The sequence below is a fragment of the Ictalurus furcatus genome, chromosome 23 (genome assembly GCF_023375685.1).
Source record: "Ictalurus furcatus strain D&B chromosome 23, Billie_1.0, whole genome shotgun sequence".
Classification (NCBI taxonomy): Eukaryota; Metazoa; Chordata; class Actinopteri; order Siluriformes; family Ictaluridae; genus Ictalurus; species Ictalurus furcatus.
This window is the reverse complement of record NC_071277.1, coordinates 8430794-8451078: the sequence shown is the minus strand read 5'-3', so window position 1 is coordinate 8451078 and position 20285 is coordinate 8430794. Positions and strand designations below refer to the sequence as shown.

Below are 20285 nucleotides of genomic sequence, written 5' to 3'. Positions count from 1 at the left end.
TCAAAATTACCGCAGATTTTCCGCAGATTCGGGGCCAAGACGAGTCACGTGACATCCACACAACGCACGTTTGGCCCAAGCGCTCTTCGATACACGTACGTCGAACATGACTACAGCTAAAAGGTCTTGTTTACCAACAAACGTCACTGTGAAAGACAATTTTGTGCAGTTGCGATTTTGCAGATTCAAGTAGTTTTCCGCAGAAAAGCACAAAAAACTGCAAGTTCTGAAAAAAACCGCCGCAAAATCGAGCATTTTTGGCCGTAACAATCTAAAAAAAAAAATTTAATAATAAAATCTCTGCGAAATCCTGTATGGACTGCTTTACAGCAAAAACTCCTCCCAGTGTGTGATGTCAAGATCAAAACTCCTTACAAACAAACGAGCAAGTCCATGAGGGTCTGCCAAAGTGCATCAGTGGTGACGCTGCAGCACCTTCAATTCATTTCCCCAGTACCTTTCTGTATAGTAAACATCCCAGTGCACTATGGGAGCTGAAAGTGTACACACACACACACGTCTCCTAAACTAGTCAGATTTAAATAAATAAATAAATAAAAATGCTGATGTGAATGTGAAGATTTCTATTTTCCAGAAACGCTGAAATAAAACCTGTGCCGTGTATAACACAACACTTTTAGTCCTCCGAGATCAGCGATTAGGCGGAGTCTCCCCCGTTAGGCCGAGACACCGTCGCTGCTGCTACACTTCATATAATCTCACGATCTCACGGAGACGCAGGGGACGGATCAGGAACGAGAGACGAGGAGGAGAGGTTTTATTATTTTTGTCATTGAGAGTACAGAGACATTCATTTTCCTATAGATGGGTTTGTGTTATATTTAAGCTGAGTACGTGAACTTAAAAAAAAAAAAACACTAGCAATAGCTATGAACGAGTGCGTCACTCAGGAATAACGGCACTAAACTGTACCTTTCCTTGTCGCACAGTGGTATCTTCAAGGATCTTTTGTATCTTAAATAATGGGCTTCTGTAGGGTTCTCCAGCGAGGATGTCTACGATGGGCAGAGATAAAACAGATCTGAAACTCTCGGCGTTAAACGGCATTTCTACTACGGCAAAAAAAAAATGCAAGTTTGACGCTCTCGCCAAATGCCGTATCAATTTCACGGTTTTTTTTGTTTTGTTTTTTTACGTTTTGAGAACGACACTTGTACAACACTACAGACACTTCCTCCGAGATCATCTTCCCTCCTGCTCCGTAAAGCTCTTCAGTTCTTCTCGCTTTATTAAATGACATTTTCTTAGCTAACAAAGACCGTCAAGTAGCATTAGAGTTGTTGCTAAGTGACCGGTTTCCATGGATACAGAAGGCTGTCCCCGTACACCGCTCCATACGTTTCCTACAAAACACATTCTAGTGTACCGTCAAACACAGATGATGATGATAATCACAATAATAACAACCCCCGTGATTAAAGGATAATATAGAACCTGTTAGCCGGATTTTGTACGCTGAAGCGTGCTGCAATTTGTGCTTAATAAAAGTAACATTAAAAATGAATAAACGAGACTAACGGAAAGCATGTTAACACACGGCGCCGCGTTTTCTAATCGCTTAAAAGAAAATAAGAGCCTTCAGGCCTCGTGTAAAAGTACGCCTCATTCACCAGACCGGAATTAGTAATAACGCTCACATATATTGTTAAAGATGGCATTAAGAATTCATCATCGTACTAATTAAAATGTCCGGTGGATGATGTATCGGTTAAATATGTATATTTATTTTAAATGGGTTCTGAATTAAATATGCGAGTTTGACGAGTAGGAAACGTGATTGAACAAGGCAAGGCCTATCCCACTCTCTCTGTGTGTGTGTGTGTGTGTGTGTCTTTCATAACAGCAGCATAATTACATATTAAACCACCGTCCACCGGTGCACACGTGAGTCCTTATTAATAATACTAATGGATTCTTTAATTGCATCGGTACCGCCAACAATTTCCAGAGCGGCCACAACGAGTCGTCTAATGCCTTAATAACGGCACTTCTCCGATGACTAATGGCTTGTATGGAGATGGAGGATAAGGTATGGCTTGGAGGACGTTGGGGAAAAGTAATTAAGCATCCCCTATTTACCCAAAGTCCAGCTTGCCCTTCCCAGAGTGCTCTCCTCGGGGCCAGGCTCTCCAATCAGCCCTGCCGCTTTCATACAGGCGGCTCCTTTTTTTTTTCTCTTTCCCCCGATCACTGCAAGATGAGTGTTTTTCAATCAGGAGCGCACGGTAAACAGGCTACGGTAAAAGCTGGTTCGTGATTGCTGAAGGATGCATAAAGAACCGCACTACAACAGAATTCCCGTAGACGAGAAGGATGGGATTGCGTTCGAACGCCGCGTGGAGCTTTCCGTCACACTGACCCTTGGAGAGGTGTTGGTGAAGAGAGAAAGATAGAGGGGGGAAAAAAAAAAACTCTACGCAGCTAATCAGTGATGAATAATAATGATTTCATTCCGTTCTATTCGATCGATAAGACTCGAGGATGAGGAAGCCGAACGTGTCGGTGAAGATGATGAAGGACGGTCTATACAGGGCTCGAATTGAGACACGACCTTCACGTTCAAGTAAAAATGTCGCAGTTCTTTGAAAAGAAAAAGAAATGTCAAGATCGAGTGTGTGTAGAAGTGTGCAGAGGTGAGGGGTGAAAAAGCATAACGCTTAAGGTTTATTCAATTGGAACATGCGTTAAGAAGTGAAGCCACTTCAAAGCGAAGAAGAGCACAATCCAGGATGAGCTGTTCAGGGTCACGGTCCTGACACGACAAACTCCACGTCAAAGAACTGGTGCCAGTCAGACCTGGCTGAGGATAACTTCCTCAGTGAAGAGTCACCTGCAAAGATGAAAATACCTCTCCACACCATGAGAGGGCGGTGTTTCTTATCAGAACCAAGAATAAAAAACTCTGAGGACCAAGCGGTGGCTCTCATTTCTGTAGCTGCTGTTTGTACACGTCCTCATTTCCTTGTTTTTGACGTGACACGGAGCCGCGATTCCGACGGGGGGGGGGTTGATGCTGGCACTGTCTGCCCTCTTCCACATATGTGAACACTCAGACATCACCGATTGGTTAGATCCCATTTGTAAAAGGAACAAGAGGAACTAATTTGATTGCATAGCACAGCGTAGCAGCTGACCACACCTCTTTGATGTATTCACTCTAGCCCCACCCCCCTTTTTTTTTCTCCAAATTACAGAGCTCTGTGGCACATTAGCACTTGTACTGATTGGTCATGAAAAACACTACGAGAATGTAATATTGAGTTTATGCCTTATTTTAGTGCTTAGTGTTCTGATCAGGACGACGGGTCGAGGGTCCTTCCCGTGTCCTGTGTAAGCGTGTGTCACGTATGTATCTGTATAAGTGAGTAAACGTTTAGCCGTGTTCCTCTGTTCGTGGAGGACGCAGGAGCCGAGGTTCACGTCAATGTCACACCGCTGTTCTTACGCCAAACAGAACATTGTTATTGATCTGAAGTGTGTGGAACACTGTGATGTAATTAGCTGAAGGTGAAAATAAAGGCGTCCGCTACCAAGGACAATAACGGGTGAGGACAACATGCAGGATTTATCGTCCTTAATATTGAACAATAAAATATAAGTCTATGTACTATTACTACTAACACAACTACTATTACTATTACTACTACCACCACTACTACTACTAACACTACTTCTACTACTACTACTACTATTACTACCACTACTAACACTACTTCTACTATTACTACCACTATTTCTACTACTACTGACACTACTACTACTGCTACTATTACTACTACTACTAACAATAATAATAATTTTTTTTGCCACAATAATCCAACAGTAGTTCTTTTTATTTTTATATTGTATTTTAATGTTTTAGATTTTTTAAAATTAAAATATCAAGTCAAATGGTCCCAACCTTAATACAACAATAATAATAATAATAATATAGTAAAAATAATAGTAGAGTATTGTCTATTTAAAAAATTATTTGTATGCTATTTTGTATTAACATATAACAAAATCTTCATCCAAACGCTAAATTATTCTTTTATTTGTTTCTTTATTTATTTAGCTAGTAAGTTAGTATCCAAACAGTAGTTAGCTGTGATTCTTTTATTTATTTATTTGTGTGTGAAATATTCAGCACAATTCAAGGCATTCACACGTTTCATAAACATTCCTGTGCCTGTTGTGGGTTTAAATATAAATCATGTTGAATAAAAACAGTCTTACATTCGCACAGTAATATTCACGTGACCTGATCATTAAAATATCACTTCAACAATTTACTCAGGAATGGTTTTCACTTTGATTAAACCTCACCAAAAAAAACCAGTCGAGCCAGCCGAGGTAATTCTAAAATAATTTAACCACACTCCGAATCCACTTATAAAATATATCAAGTAATGGCTTTGACCGGAGCAGATGAGGCCATTTCAAAGCCAATTTCCCTCAGATTCATCAAGCTTGACCATTTCTACAGCCATAATAATCCATCGGCAGGTCAGTTCCATCCTCAGAGAGGGGGAGGGAGAGGGGCAGAGATATAGACAGTGTTGGAGAGAGTGACAGAAAGAGGGAGACAGAAAGACAAGAGCGATAAACAGAGAGACAGGCAGATGGAGAGAGGCTATGTGAATGTGAGAGAGACAAAGATGAGCAATAGAGAGGGAGAGGCAGAGAGAATGTCAGAGAGAGGGACTGAAAGAGAGACACACAGAGAGAGAAAGAGATAGGGAGAGAGAAAGTCAGAGAGCGAAAGAGAGAGAGTAGGACTGAAAGAGACATATACAGAGAGAGAGAGAGGGGACTGAAAGAGAGAGAGAGAGAGAAAGTCAGAGAGAGAGAGAGTAGGACTGAAAGAGACAGACACCGAGAGAGAGAGAGAGAGAGAGAAAGAGAGTGGGACTGAAAGAGACAGACACACAGAGAGAGAGAGAGATAGGGAGCAAGAAAGTCAGATAGAGAGAGTGGGACTGAAAGAGACAGAACGAGAGAGCGAGACAGAAGGAGAAAGGGAGAAAGAGAGAGACAGAAAGAGCTCTTTCCTCATTTCTATTGAGGGGAAAAAGATTACATCGAAGCTGTTCTCCTGGAGTTTTATCAAATTTCCAAACATATAGTTAAAAGTAGTTCCAGTCACTTTACAGTGTTCTAAAGGATCCCCGCATCCCAATTCGCCTACTATCCATCCTCAACAGTATCCGAGATTAGAATCAGGATGTCCCGAATCATAGTCTGCTGAAACGAGTCTCCCAGAGACACCCGGATAGTCTGCTGTTTCCGCTAGGTTTCCCAAGTGTGGATCCGAGGACACTTTTTCAGCGAATATTACCCACAACTCCTTGCGTGATGGACGAGGAGGAGTTTTGTGACGGTTTAAACGAGTACATACTTTTCATGCATAGTATAAGTAAGTGAATTGTGATGGGGGGGTTTATATCCGTACACCATCAGGGCCACACAACTCCAAGACAGGTAGATCGGCCAAACCAGTAAAACAGTCACGCTACAACCATTGTCCTGTCTGTAGAATACCCTAATCTTTGTCCGGGATGTTGCTTAGCAACCTGTCAATAGACTACATTGTGTGGTGGATGAATTGGTTATTAATTAGTAATGATGTTTAATTATATATTGTCTATAAATGCATTAGTAACGTTACACGTGTGATAAAAACGTGCAGGGAAACGTGCCGAAGTTCATGTCGAGAATATGGGGTACACATAAAAATACCGATGGTTCAGCTAACCAGTGTTATAGTAACGTGTAAATTTACAGCTTACACCGTATGCATTTCATCACAGAAGCGTAAGAGAAACCTACAGCGGTGGATTCTAACTGGTAGCCTTGCAGTAAAACGAGCGAGCGAGCGAGTGAGTGAGCGTCTACGTGTCCTCGCCCGAGCGGTTCCTGCGGTGCTAATGAAAGCAATTAGATAAAGCTGTAGTGGAGGGAGAGCTAGTGTAATATTAACACCTAATAAAAGACTGATATAAAATTTTATTACAGTGAAGTCGGGGCTAAATTAAAACACCAGTCCCAGGGGTATGTAACGAGACGAGGGCGGGTGGACGCCACCGCCTCCCGCTCATCCGCAGAGATTTGTGAAATTAATATAAATGAAGACGGAAACACACACACACACACAAAAAGGGAGGGAAGATGAGAGACGTTGGCGTGGGAGAGAACACGACATTAGCATGACTCCTCCCTGCTCGGGATTACGAGCCGACCTCCGGAGCGTGTCTCCCTGTTTCGCGGCAGGATCGTTGAGCGCGGTGCACGTCCGTGTGTTACCGTTAATATAAGGGGCTAATTAAAAGTATCCGAGGAAGGGGAAAATCAGGAGGAGAACGTCGCCGCTGTTAGGCGATGATTAAGGAGCACGCATTGCACGGCTACCGTATATTAAAAACACGTGGCGGTGGAGGTCTCGCTGCGCCGATTTGCAGTTAAGCAAGCTCTAAAACTGCAGGCCTTCTTAATGATCACCTCCGCAATAACGTTCTCGTATGAGAGCGATGCAAATGTGATGGTCTGGAGGGGAAGTTCGGTAAATTGGGTTAAAATAGGAGTGGGTGAGGAGAGTCTCCGAAAAACGCTTTCATGTGCTTTAATTGGTCAAATCATCCCGATCGTTTTATCTATAAGCAGCGCTGCACCGTATTGCTTTTTTCCTCTGTGTGTGTGTGTGTAATGAGTGTGGCTGAGGAGCTGATAATGGCCTTGTCGGTGGTCGTTTCACTGGGACTCGGTGGTTTTTACGATGCCCCTCGGCCTCATGGTAATAGTGGACCGAAGGACGCAGGACACCAGCTGCCTAATAATGTATACATTCAGCTCATACGTCTTCGCTCTCTCTCACCAAGTCCTGCTGTGCATTTCCAAAGGATTTTCAGACTCTCGCAAGTGGCACCAATCAGGGCAAATGAAGATCAATAATGAGCCAATGGGCACGCTTTATTTGGCACATGAGGCGGATCATTAAAAATGTGGCGCGCTAATTTGATGGCTGACGCACACTCTTCACGGTAATGATGCCATCATGAAGATAAAGCGAGAGCAGTATGTGTGTGTGTGTGTGTGTGTATGAGAGAGCGAGAGAGAGCGAAAGCAACACATTCAGCCCTCCAGTTCATTTCCCATGCTTAAAAATCCTTAAAAATCTAATCAATTAATATCCGAATCAGATTTGGCTCTCCGGCGCAATGAGGCAACACAAACAAATGTACATCGCCGCTAATGTGGATGATCTTATAGAAAATTACACGTAATGAGCTCATCTGCACCAGCGCATCATATCAGAAACGAGCAGCGAGCGATGGAGGGATGAGGAAATAACATGTAGGCAATTCATCACTGCGCGTTCGCAAACAAGAACAGGAACCAACAGAACCGTGCCTTTTAGTACTGGTTCGATTTCCGCTAACTTTAACGTAATGACATCATCATTATGACCTTACGATGGCCTAATGTGACTCTATTTATTATAGGCTTGTGTGATATCACGGTATCATCGCCTCTATGGTACATGTTATTACATTACCCTGATATATTAACGCAGATTACGTTATATGAACCAATCATAGGTGTTTTGAACTCTCTGATCTTAACGGACGCTGCCTAGAAGCCCCGCCCCCTTCCCGCAAGTCAAAAAAGACAACAGCAACAAAAAAATTTGTTGTTTATGCACGCTGAGAAATTAAAGTTGCACAACAAACCATATTATTTCCCTCCAGAGTCTATCTGGTTATTATACACTATATGGCCAAAAGTATGTGAACACCTAACCATCACACCTGTACGTACTTGTTGAACATCTCATTCCAGATTTAGTCCCCTCTTCGCCGTTATAAATGCGCTCCACTCTTCTGGGAAGGCTTATCACTGGATTTTAGGGCGTGGCTGTGGGGATTGGTCTTCATTCGGCTACAGAGCGTTAGTGAGGTTGAGATCAGGCGCTGATGTTGGGATGGTGAGGAGGCTCCAGTTCATCCCAAAGATGTTCTGTCGGGTTGAGATCACGGCTCTGTTCAGGACACTCGAGATCTTCCACCTTCTTCCAATCTGAACCTTCTACCACATCTTCATGCACAGGAGCATGGTCATGCTGGAACAGGTTTGGAGCTCTTAGTTCCGGTGAAGGGAAACTGTATGTAATGCGACAGCGAACAAAGACGTTCTAGACAATTATGTGCTTCCGACTTAGCGCCTTAACTGTAATCATTTGCTGCTGGATGAGTGGCTAATGGAAAATTTAAAACTCGAGGTTTGGGATCCTGACATTTTTGAAAATTGGAAACGGGTTTAAGAGGCAACATGGAGTGATGTGTTCAGTCTTCCTGTGTGTCTGTTGCTCAGTGAAGCTTGGTCCTGTATTGATCCTGTAGAGGATCAGTATCTTTTCCCCACTGTGGCCACTGAATGGGACAAAAGTTCAATACAGAAAAATCGGTGGCTCATCCAGAGCTCACAAAAGCAATTTGTAATATGGATTTACTCTTACCGCATACGACGCCTGCTGCTGTTTTTAGTATTTAAAACCTTTGATCGGCCACGTGGAGGTGCTTTATCTTTTTTTTTTTTTTTAAAGCTTCCCTACTGTGATTCATTTGCAATGTGGGTGGAAATTTTGCCTAAAATAAGCGTTATGGATCATGTTCAGAATAAACGAGGAGTAAATGGATTGAGCCGTTTACCGGAGGTTCCTGGAATATTAAAGTGCCTCATCTAGCCCAGATCTGACAACTGCCCCATGAAGTTAAACACAAAGTCTGGCTAAAGAGAAAGAATTCTCTTTATTTTTGTCTTCTTTTAGCCCACAAATGAAAGGCTAAGGGCTTTTGCGAGAAGGAGTAAGCGTCGGTGTGAGGTGAAGGTGTGAGGGAGTTGATTAGCCTTCTGTCTCGCGCTTTATTTCTGAGGTGACGGAGGACGAGGTTGATCAGAGCGCTGGGTGGTCGATGTGACACCCACCGTAATTAGCCCGAGCTCGTCAGAGAGCAAACGACATGTGAAAATGATCCCGATGTCGGGCATCAGTTGCGCTTAAGCTCCCTCCCTCCTGCTCCTCCCGCTCCACGGCTTTACCGCTGCGAAGACGAGCCTGAATTATTCACCGTGCCGAGAAGATAAAGAGGAAGTTGAGAGGAACTTAAATGATTTCAAAGGAAACTCGCTCAGACCTGGATTAATTAAGTCTCCGGGCTTTTGTGAAGTAGCTACCTGACGACGTGTTATCCGATCTGATTCCCACGTACGAGACGTTCTGAAATATTACAAGGCGAAATCCTGGTGCATTAGAACAAGGTGCCTCCACACGACGCCCCGTGCTAACAGAGAGCCGGCATCGCTAACGAGAAAAATCCTAGCAGAGAGAGAAACCAGAATTTATTTTACTACAAAAAAACTCTCCCGAGTGTCTGGTTTGATCTGCAGAAGTGTTTGGATTGAACTATCATGTAGAACGTATTTCTACTTCTATGCACGTTATAAACAATAACCTAATCTAAACTGCACGCGGGCGACAGTTTGGTCTGTACCCTACTGCAGCGGTGCCGCTCGGTCCTCACCTGTTTATTTTCTAAATCGCATACAAGGCCGTTTGTGAACTCACAGGTCAAAAGGTCAGCTAAATGTCAGCTAAAAGTAACCACAAACGTGTGCTTCGTATGTTTCCCTGTGCCAGATTTTTATTCGCTTTCGGGCTGGAGTCTGAATTATGGAATTAAATTAAATGTTCCCTGACCTGGAAGTAGAGACTTCAGTGGCGCGAATTTCAGAGAGCATTCTGGACGCGATTCTCCGTATAGTTATAGTGTTTAACTTTTTAGTGGAAATCACTTACTTACTTACTTAGTATACAAGTTTGTAATTAACATTTCAGGTTTGGATAGACTCGTACGACTATTTCAGAGATGAGCTCTCACATTGCTGTCGATCCAAATCTTACTAGCCAATGAGAGTAAATCGCTGTTAGGCCCCGCCCACACGAGAGGTTCGTGACGGAACGGCGGATGTAAACTAAATGGAAACTCCGGCAGCGCAGTCGTAAACCACGATTGGCGGAAACAAAGCTGTTAATAAAGCTTGCTGTTTATTTGAAGACCGTCTTAAATGTTTTCTCTCTCACCTTTTTGTTCGTTTCTTGGAAAGTTTCCTTCAGTACGTTTGGCACAGATTTTATTCCATACTGAATGAACTAAGGAAGTGGACATTTTCTAATGCATCCCGCTGTCGCAGCCGGTCAGAAGCTGTAAATTATATAGCTAACCCATAAATATTGGCACCTCTGAACTATAATGGGGTTTTCTAGTCTCGGAGTCTTTCTCTGTGCTTCGTGCTGGGCAATGACAGCGTTGAGTGCATGAATAAATAAATAAACAAGTACCGGTCAGAGGCCTGTGTGTGTTCTGAGAATGCTAGGCTTCAGACACGGCTGACCTTTGTGAAAAGTGTGAGAGCTGATTTTTCTGGCCTTTAAGCCCATTCATAGTGTGACGCGTGTTGTGAGAGGCTGGAGGCTATACGAAAGCGCGCACGTGTGTGTGTGTGTGTGTGTAAGACGGTTACCTGCTCTCCGACCTCGTCTCGTTCCCCCACCGCCTCACAAACAAGTCTCCGCTGCGTCGCTGCCTCTCCTACAGCGTTCCGCAGAGATCTCAGAAAACCGCCGGCCTCGGCTCGAAGCTTCTCTACAGTCAACCTGTTACACACAAATATCCCTTACAAAACGTGCACTTTTAAAGACTTCTACAGATCCACGTCCTGTTCAGAGAAGATCCGCACTCTATCTGATTTACTGTGTGCGCTAATGTACAGCTGAGTGCAAAAAAGTTTGCACACCCCCATGGCTTAGCTACAAATAACAGGATTCCAAGCGGTTAAAAATGAAACCTGGGTGAATCCTGCGACAATCAACACAAAACCTGTCTGAAGAGTAGATTAAGATCCATCACCATCCTCTCAGTGACATTTTGATGCAGTTTTAAAGATTAAAATCAGCACACAAGTTAGTACTCAATATTAACTGTATTATAGAATTCAAAATCCTGAAAAGTCTTGAAATAAACAAACCAATTAAATTCATTAAATTAATGATAAATGACTGTTTTTATTCTTTTTTCTAGTAATATTTTATACACTGTTTGACCAGATACTGTATATTTTGTTCAGTTCTGTCAAACAGAACACACTAAATGTTTTGAATTAAATTTCTTCCAAATCCTCGTCGTTTTGTCAAGGGGATACAAACTTTTGCACTGTAGGAGGCATACTGTGAAAAATGATCACAGAATTGGCTACATGGAATAAAAATATATAATTATAATACTGAAATTCTGAGATAAAGTCATTTCAAGCCATTCTGGCAGTAAATAAAGCGGGATACCAAACGTTAACCAATTTCATTTACTGATTAATATTTTAATTTATGTATTTAAATTTTGCCATGACCTTTAACCTTTAAAAAGTTTAAAAGTAGACATACGCATTACTGAATATTAATTTTATTACAAACTTAACAAATTTTATTTAAAAATGAAAAGCTAGATAATCTTATTATAAGTTATAAGATCCTTTATACAACTTGTATGTCCACTTTTAAATCTAATCCGAGTTAATACTGAATATTACGTTATTATAAAATTAAATAATCTGATCTAATCTCAACTAAAATCACAGGTGGTATTTATTTGAAGATTAATTTTAAAAATCATCACAATAAAAAAAAAAACCTCATGATTGTTCTGCTGTAGTCTCTACTTTTAGTCTAAGTCCAAAATATAACACATACACACACACACACACACACAAATTAGCTTTATGGTAATAAAATAACTGCTATTCACATGGCCTGGCCCTCAGACTGTAACTCCAGCACAGAAAACGAATAAAATCATGCACATTAGATCAAGAAACCGAGCACGAAGCGGACGCTTTTCAGAATTAAAACCTGTTTCCTTCCCACTTTTTAAATAAATAATAAAAAAAAGATTGTTATTTTTATCAGAGGACATTTAAATCTCCAGGCGCGAGGGACAATGGGCCCTGCGGCGGCAGGAAGCCTCGTTCCCAGGCCGGGAAGTGCGGCAGTAAAGAGGCAATCGATGAAGTGTCTATTTCTGCTCCGCCACAATGGGAACCGACTGCCGTGGCGAAAGGATCAATACGACAAATTATTACAATTTCCACAACCTCAACTGGACGTTCCGTGGGGTGCGAACACGCGCTCCTCTGCCTCTTGCCTGCATTAGTGCAGTCAAATACCGCACGCCTGAAGAGAGTTAAATACACACGACGCAAATGCCTATTCAACCACAATCAGGCCGCTTGTACCGCGGGGGAAAGGTTAAATCATAGCGTATGAATAATTGCAGGAATGGATCTAATTTTGGGTTTGGGCGCTAACTTTGGTCAGCTATTGTGAAAGCCATGGAGAAGAGGGTTAGTTATATCAAACCATATTTCAGGACTGGGCGTGGATGATTCAGTAGCAGAGTTCGTCTCCAGATTTTTATAAGTACACTCCATATATATATTTTATATATATAAAAAATGTGTGTATATGTATATATAAGGTGTGTGTGTGTGTGTATATATATACACACACACACACTACGATTACAATGTTTCATTTAATATTGAATGACATTTTAACACATTTTAACCTTTAATGTTCGAGAGACAAGTTAGTTCCTGTTCTCAAATGACAGCTCATCATTTTACGGAGAAACGGCAAAGCGTAAACTCCTCTTTGTTAAACAACACTTTTAAGATAAAAAATCTGTCATTAGTCATAGCTTGCGTGACGTGTCCGCTGTACAAGTCCCTGTGAACGAGCTGTTACTGTGGAAACGAGCGCGGATTTATAAACCTGTCATGACTACTGTCCGAACCACGCTATTAAAAAGAAATAACACCCGCCTGCCGACCAATCAGATTTGAGAACTCGACCGTCCTCTGGTATAAGACGCAGAAACGGATGACGGATAGTCGTTTCAGAATGAAGGACATGCTGATTGTGTATGGAAACATCACACACACAATCAGATCCTGGTTCACATTTGAGCTGCATTTCATTAATACAAACTGATGGAAGGACATGAGCGAGGCTTCGCGAGCTGGGGGGGGGGGTTTGCGGTGGGGCAAAGGATGGGGGTTTCCCCAAGCACAGCTGAAAGACATCTGGACTAATAATCGACATTTTGTGCACGGTAGGAGAACCCGGGACCCCGTCGAGCCACCTGTGGGTGCGCCATGTTAACTTCCAAAAAAAACAGAAAAAAAGTGAGTGAAATTTCAAATAAAACTGATTAAGTCAGCCAGCAAGCAAAGATCAAACTAAATACTCCAAAGGGCAAAGCGCTAGTTACATGAGCACATGCTGGTTTGGAGCTGACGCACACTGTACACAGATTACACACAGATGCTGTTTAAACACACGGCAAGACATGCGCCGCACTTCTCCCAACAAACTACAGTACAGCGGCGACCACACCCGAGTTCCACCAATCACAACTCGTCCTGCTGTCATGGGATTCGTTCTGGAGGGAAGATGGAGCTATGCTGAAAAATAATTTTCTCAAAACTGTAAAATATTTTTTATTACAGGATTATTATAAAACAAATCCGAGATAATTAATCAATTTCTACATTTTTATTTTCATTTCAAGTACAGGGTTTTAGTGCATTTTACTCTAGAGGGCGAGTCGGGGTTGTATGTGTTACTGTATCTCGCTGTAGGCGGGTTAGTCGGGGGTTGTACGGCGTTACTGTATCTCGCTGTAGGCGGGCGAGTCGGGGGTTGTACGGCGTTACTGTATCTCGCTGTAGGCGTGCGAGTCGGGGTTGTACGGCGTTACTGTATCTCGCTGTAGGCGGGTTAGTCGGTGGCTGTAAGGCGTTACTGTATCTCGCTGTAGGCGGGTTAGTCGTAAGTTTTACGGCATTACTGTATCTCGCTGTAGGCGGGCGAGTCGGGGTTGTACGGCGTTACTGTATCTCGCTGTAGGCGGGCGAGTCGGGGTTGTACGGCGTTACTGTATCTCGCTGTAGGCGGGCTAGACGGCGTTGTATTGTGTTACTGTATCTCGCTGTAGGCGGGCTAGTCGGGGGTTGTACGGCGTTACTGTATCTCGCTGTAGGCGGGCGAGTCGGGGTTGTACGGCGTTACTGTATCTCGCTGTAGGCGGGTTAGTCGGTGGTTGTAAGGCGTTACTGTATCTCGCTGTAGGCGGGCGAGTCGGGGTTGTACGGCGTTACTGTATCTCGCTGTAGGCGGGCTAGACGGCGTTGTATTGTGTTACTGTATCTCGCTGTAGGCGGGCTAGTCGGGGGTTGTACGGCGTTACTGTATCTCGCTGTAGGCGGGCGAGTCAGGGTTGTACAGCGTTACTGTATCTCGCTGTAGGCGGGTTAGTCGGTGGTTGTAAGGCGTTACTGTATCTCGCTGTAGGCGGGCGAGTCGGGGTTGTACGGCGTTACTGTATCTCGCTGTAGGCGGTCGAGTCGGGGTTGTACGGCGTTACTGTATCTCGCTGTAGGCGGGCTAGACGGCGTTGTATTGTGTTACTGTATCTCGCTGTAGGCGGGTTAGTCGGGGGTTGTACGGCGTTATTGTATCTCGCTGTAGGCGGGCTAGTCGGCGTTGTACTGTGTTACTGTATCTCGCTGTAGGCGGGTTAGTCGGGGGTTGTACGGCGTTACTGTATCTCGCTGTAGGCGGGCTAGTCGGCGTTGTACTGTGTTACTGTATCTCGCTGTAGGCGGGTTAGTCAGGGGTTGTACAGTGTTACTGTATCTTACTGTAGCCGGGTGAGTTGACGGATGTCCTCTTTCTCTTCAGGATTGTCACTGGGCTGCTGCTCTGCAATCTTGAGAAATGACGGTAAGAAAACATCACTGTCTTCCCGTTCGAGTACAGTGTCGGCTAGAGAGAAGAAAAAAGAGGGAGGAAAAGAGACGCCTTAAAATCTATGCAAATTCATGCTTAAACATCTGTTGCCCGACTACACTTGCAATTTTGTATTTAAATATACATTGTGTGTGTACATGTTGAATATTATTAGATAACGGAAATGAATACATCCTCGTTCAGATCCCTATTCACAACAAATATAACACACGATGAGATAAGAAATCGTAAAAAAAAGCAACTCGAGCTTTTATTTCAGTATTTTTGCTGTAAAACCTACACAGACCCACCAGCGATATATTTCAGGACAAAGACCAGAAGAGATAACTTTGTGCCATGGCGAAAACATTTTCCTTCACTGAAATGCTGTTTTGCATTTCATGCTCATACATTTAAGCCCAATTCTTTTGTCGTGCCTGCCCACAAAGCAGGAATAAATTCCAGTCTCTGACAATAGATGGCACTGTTTACTTTGAACCTGAACTCAAACGCTCAAGAATACAGCTGAGCGTTCTACCCCAACCCCCCCCCCCCCCCCCCTTTTGTACATCTATCATGAAGAGAGAGAGAGAGAAAAAAGCACTGTTCTGGCTTTCCTATAGTGACTGCATCGAGTGTGTGTTTAAAACACCTACTTTCAGCCAACATATTTGAAGCAGCATTGTACCTTTACATTTGATATAAAGTGAGGGATAATTTTTTGAAATAGATCTAATAAAACACAGACTCCAGTCGGAACCGAGTCTCAGACTATGGATTATTGAATGCAGAGATGATTGTGTTATTTTTGTAAGTAGAGCTCCCCTTAGTTTGAGCTGCTGAGTGTAATGGATCCAGCGCAGCAGAGCTTTAAGGGCTTTCAGTCTCTTCTAAATAGCGTGTTATATACGGCTGGTAGGGAGTATGGCTGCTTAAAAGTGAATGCTAAAAATCCACGGTCAAATATGATTAATTTATGGCGTTACAGGGTCCAAACTGTTTAAATTGGAGCCGCAGGAAATTGAACAGGCAACCGAAATCTCTAAATATTTAACAACACACACACACACACACACACACACAGCCTGAACGCTTGCAAGCCCACCTCAGCTAGATTACAGAACCTCAAGGTAAGAATAAAATGATCTTATACATCTAAATAAATCAATACCACGAGGTAGAGAGGTGTTTAAAATTCAGCTTTGGCGAAGAAAATAAATAAATTAAAATAAAGACCACATCCAAGGTATCAATCCAATATAACCCTGTTAACACTGGCCATCCTGGGAGAGAGTCCAGAGTTGGTGGAGGGCAATTAATCGTTGCCAGGGCATGTGGTTTGTTTATTTATTTATTTATGCTTCATGCAGGTAAGGTTGAGTTGAGAGTGCTGGAAGTGATGGAATAATGTCTTTTGACCGAAATCTAAAAGCTGGAGGCTGCCAAAGCTGGCGTGAAGGAAGGAAAGAAGGGAGGGGAGGAAAGAGGGTTTTTTTTTTTTTTTAAGGGAGAAAAAGTGGAACGTGTGCTTGTGGAAGGGTTTGAGTGGACATTTTCATATAGGACGTGACCGCTATCCTGTAGGTGTCATCGTGTGTGGGGGAGGGGGGGGAGCGGGATTTTTTAAAATCTGCATCGTCTCGAGTTTACCTTCCGCCTCGGTTTTGAGCTCGACTTGATTCTAAGCCAGAGGCGCTCGCAGCTGCTGCCTTATTTACAATCCCTTTGGCAGACTTACAACTGCCCCGGGCTATAACACAGTGTACCTAATGTTCAAACTGGCAGGTAATCTTATGTCAAACATACTCCTTTGATATAAAGTGATCAATAGATTCTTGTAAAGAAGTAATTTCTCTCATGTTCCCGACCTGAGATTTTCTTTTATTATGATACTTCATAATGATAGAATTCATACTTTTCCCCCCCATTCAGCTATCCATCTCCACTAAAACAGGAAAAAGAAAAGAAAAGAAAAATACAAAAGGAGGTGTATTGTAGGATAGATAGCAATAAAGGGAGCCCAGAAATTGTGTGTTTAGATGTTTCCTGAGTACAACAATTTTTCGATCAATACTCTGTGTAACACAATTATCTGCAGTAATCTAGTTGTATTGGGGGGGGCAGAAAAAAAGAGTTTCCTCAGGTCCACTCCCGGTTTTCAGGCGGAGAGATCTCGCTGATAATTCCATCATCTTTAAAATGTATACCTCTCAGTGAAAGGGATAGGATGTCACTGCTCGCTCAAAGGGCGGCGTTTCGGAGCAAAAGGAATGAAAATTTATGGCCTACTGTATTACTCTATGAGCACGAATAGCCATTTGTTACTCAGGAAAATGATGCGTAGTTTTTATTTATTTCATTCCTTTAAAAAAAAAAAAAAAAAAGAATTGCACGATTGTCCAAATCTAATCGCAAAGAAAGTCCGTGCATCAAAAAAAAACCCAGTGGGGTGTGTGTCCTGTCCTGGATTCTGAGCATTCAGCACACTCGGGCTTCACCACTCGTACTATAAGGCTTCCATTTTTCACTTTTCTCTGCATTAGCGGCATTTGCATTTACACATTTTTACACTAGCGCTAAGGATTCGTCAATTATTTTGCAATGCATCATTTTCCAGAAGGTTCTATCCATGGCAACCTTCACAACCCCGGCCTCGTAAATCATGTCGCTGCCAACCAATCGGTGCTCGGCTCTCTTCTGCAGGGATAGACACATAGCTGCTGCATTAAGTTATATTCCGGGCGCACAACGCATTATTCCACCTCGTCTTTTTTTTATTTATTTAATTTTTTTAAAATCACAGATCTGCGTGTAATGGCACAAAATAAACTCCTCGAGCAGCCGCGGTGCAGGTCACCGAGGCCAAATCGTATGCAGCAGAGACTGACAAAACGAGGGAATGGTGTACATCATGCCACAGAGGTCATGAATTTGCAAATAAATAAAAAAAAAATGCATCTAGATGTAGGGAGCAGAAGAGAAATAATATCAGCTCAAAGCGGACAACCCTGCGCAGGAGCGAATAGCTCCGTCCTTCATCGATTAGCCGTAGGACAGCGGTGACGTTGAAGCGGAAGTGTATAAGGGGGAAACACAATGCATGGCGAGGAGCTCCGTTCTCTTAAGCACTCCATTCATCCATGCCAAGGGCTCGGCTGAGTGGCTGAAGCGCAAGACGGTCTCTTAACCCCCCGTTGTTGAAGTCTGCGAGGGTTCCTCGACAGGTCGCTCTCGTTTTTAATCCATCTGTCATCATACGGTTCAATCAGCCACTTGAACTCTCATGGTTCTTGGCACATCTTCCATTTTCTCCTTCGCATTACACCTCCCCCCACCAAAAAAAAATAAATAAATAATAAAAATAAAAAAAATTTGAAAATGAAATCCATCACTTATGCATGGTCAACACCGATTACAATCAAACCCCACAGATACCTTTTTACATTTTAAGCACTCTTGGAAATCAATATGCGCCGCTGCGGTCGAGTAGACTTTAATGTTACGGAAGGAAAGGATGGAGGGATGTGCATCGGTGAAACTGTTGCCTTGACACCCGGGAATGAAGACGCTCTCTGGAAAATCTCGGATACGACGCCTTCCCCAGCAACCTTGGGGTGTCATACCACGAAAGCCTCTTGGTTTGGGGGGGTGTTGAGGAGGGAAAAGAAGTAGTAATGCTTGTGCAGCTTTTAAAACCTGAAGCATTTTGAAAAAGCTAGCACCCGAGCAGCTGGCGTGTTTAGCCGAGTGTTGGAGCTGGAAGGTAATGAGGAGGCGAGGGTGCCAGGCAAGGCCGCGGCAGCTCGGCATGCTTCAGAATCAGATCATAACCGGCACGGCGAGGACAAAGGGAGAGGAGGGGGACAGATAACTCCAGATAATTAAAGCGCTCAGGCTGGAGGGCTGTGTGTGTGTGTCGCAGGGTGATCTCTGCCTGTCGCCTGCTAAGGATGCCCACGTTAATTCTTAATGAGACATTCCAGGCTGCGTAACAACACTGTGCGCATGAACAACAAAGGCCTCCTAGACTGCAAATGAGGAGTTCTCTACAGACAGCCAAGCCAGGCAGCACGGCACCGCATCATTACCCCTCACACACACACACACAACCATCATTAAGGTGAGCTCTAGTTCCTGTGCGTGTGTATTGAACATGTACAGCCAAGCAGGGACATGTCAGCTTCAGCTAAACCAAACACACAAAGCCAGAAGCACAGCAGGGTGAAACATGTGCATCCTAAACCTGATGTGCCCTTAATAACCTCCGCTCTCAATACAACCAGGATATAACAGTAAATATATCCCAATCTAGCCTCACTTACTCACACGGTACTTTCCAAACTAACAGACGTGTCGAGCGGGAGCGACTGCAATCCTCCGAGCGCTGTTGCAATCAACTGGAATATTTATAGGACTCGGAACAATCTTCTGTTGGAGCTTAGTGGTGTTCCACGGCGTTGGCATTTTCCGCTGTACAGGTACCGAATTTGGTCCCTTTTTGCCAGGTTACCGAGAGAACCAAACTTTGGTGGAGATGTGATGCAGACCATTCAAATTAGTCAAGTAGGAGCGTCTGATAACGTTCGCGTTTCCATTGAGTACACTGGAAAAACCCGGAAGGTTCCGTGTCATTTCACTTAAACCCCGATGCTAAGTAACATACCATCGCATCCTGAATGTTTACAGTTAATAAAATGATCGATGCGAGATGAAAACCTTGGGGATTGTTTTACTATTTCATTTTTTTTTCTCTCTTATAATAATTACAATAAACAAACAAGTCTGGTGGATCGCTAGCTAGCTGTTTAATTAGCCGTCCGATTCGGCGTGGCATAGTGCGAATCCTGAAGTGGGGAAAATCCTTTCCAGAGCAAGTAAGTGAACGTTTTTTCGGATAACTTTGCTAGTTAAATAAGTATTTAAAGTCAGTGGGGTTATACAAATCTCTCGGACATTTAAACTTTGACCATACGTGGCGTTTATTTGGTTACTGTCTACCAGAAATGCGTCACACCATGTTGTGTTGACCAACATTCTGGGATGATGATCTGATATCAGTTCTCCATCCTGGTCAACTGTGTTGCTGATATATTTTGCAGGCTAAAAATACACAAGACTTCTACGGTTCTTGGAATACTAATGCAGGAAACTCTAGAGAACGCGTGTGCTCTGCTAGGCAAACATTTATTTTTTCGTTCAGTATTTTAGTATGATGAACACAAGCAGCGTTCCGTTTGGTGTAAATGTGGAGAAAATTTAAATAATGGCACGAAATATTCATCCGGTATCTTGCTACAACACTGCTGATCTGACAGCGGCGAGGGGGTGGACAGTGTAACAGGCAGTGTGTCAGACTGTCTGTGTGTGTGTGTGTGTGTGTGTC

General features: G+C 43.2%; 1 protein-coding gene across 4 annotated transcripts in view; it reads right to left on the bottom strand.

The window, feature by feature from the left end:
* Window positions 1–20285, bottom strand: part of LOC128599865 (trichohyalin-like) — a 123809-nt gene that overhangs the window by 30363 nt on the left and 73161 nt on the right. For 3 of the 4 annotated variants that reach the window (XM_053611878.1, XM_053611880.1, XM_053611881.1), the window contains 2 exons: window positions 14815–14938; window positions 10582–10714 (listed from right to left, as the gene is read on the bottom strand). In XM_053611878.1, coding sequence (XP_053467853.1) covers window positions 10582–10714; window positions 14815–14938 — 257 coding nt within the window. Of the gene's footprint in view, window positions 1–9200; window positions 9377–10581; window positions 10715–14814; window positions 14939–20285 lie in introns of those variants that run through there. The other variant, XM_053611882.1, reaches the window with a different exon arrangement.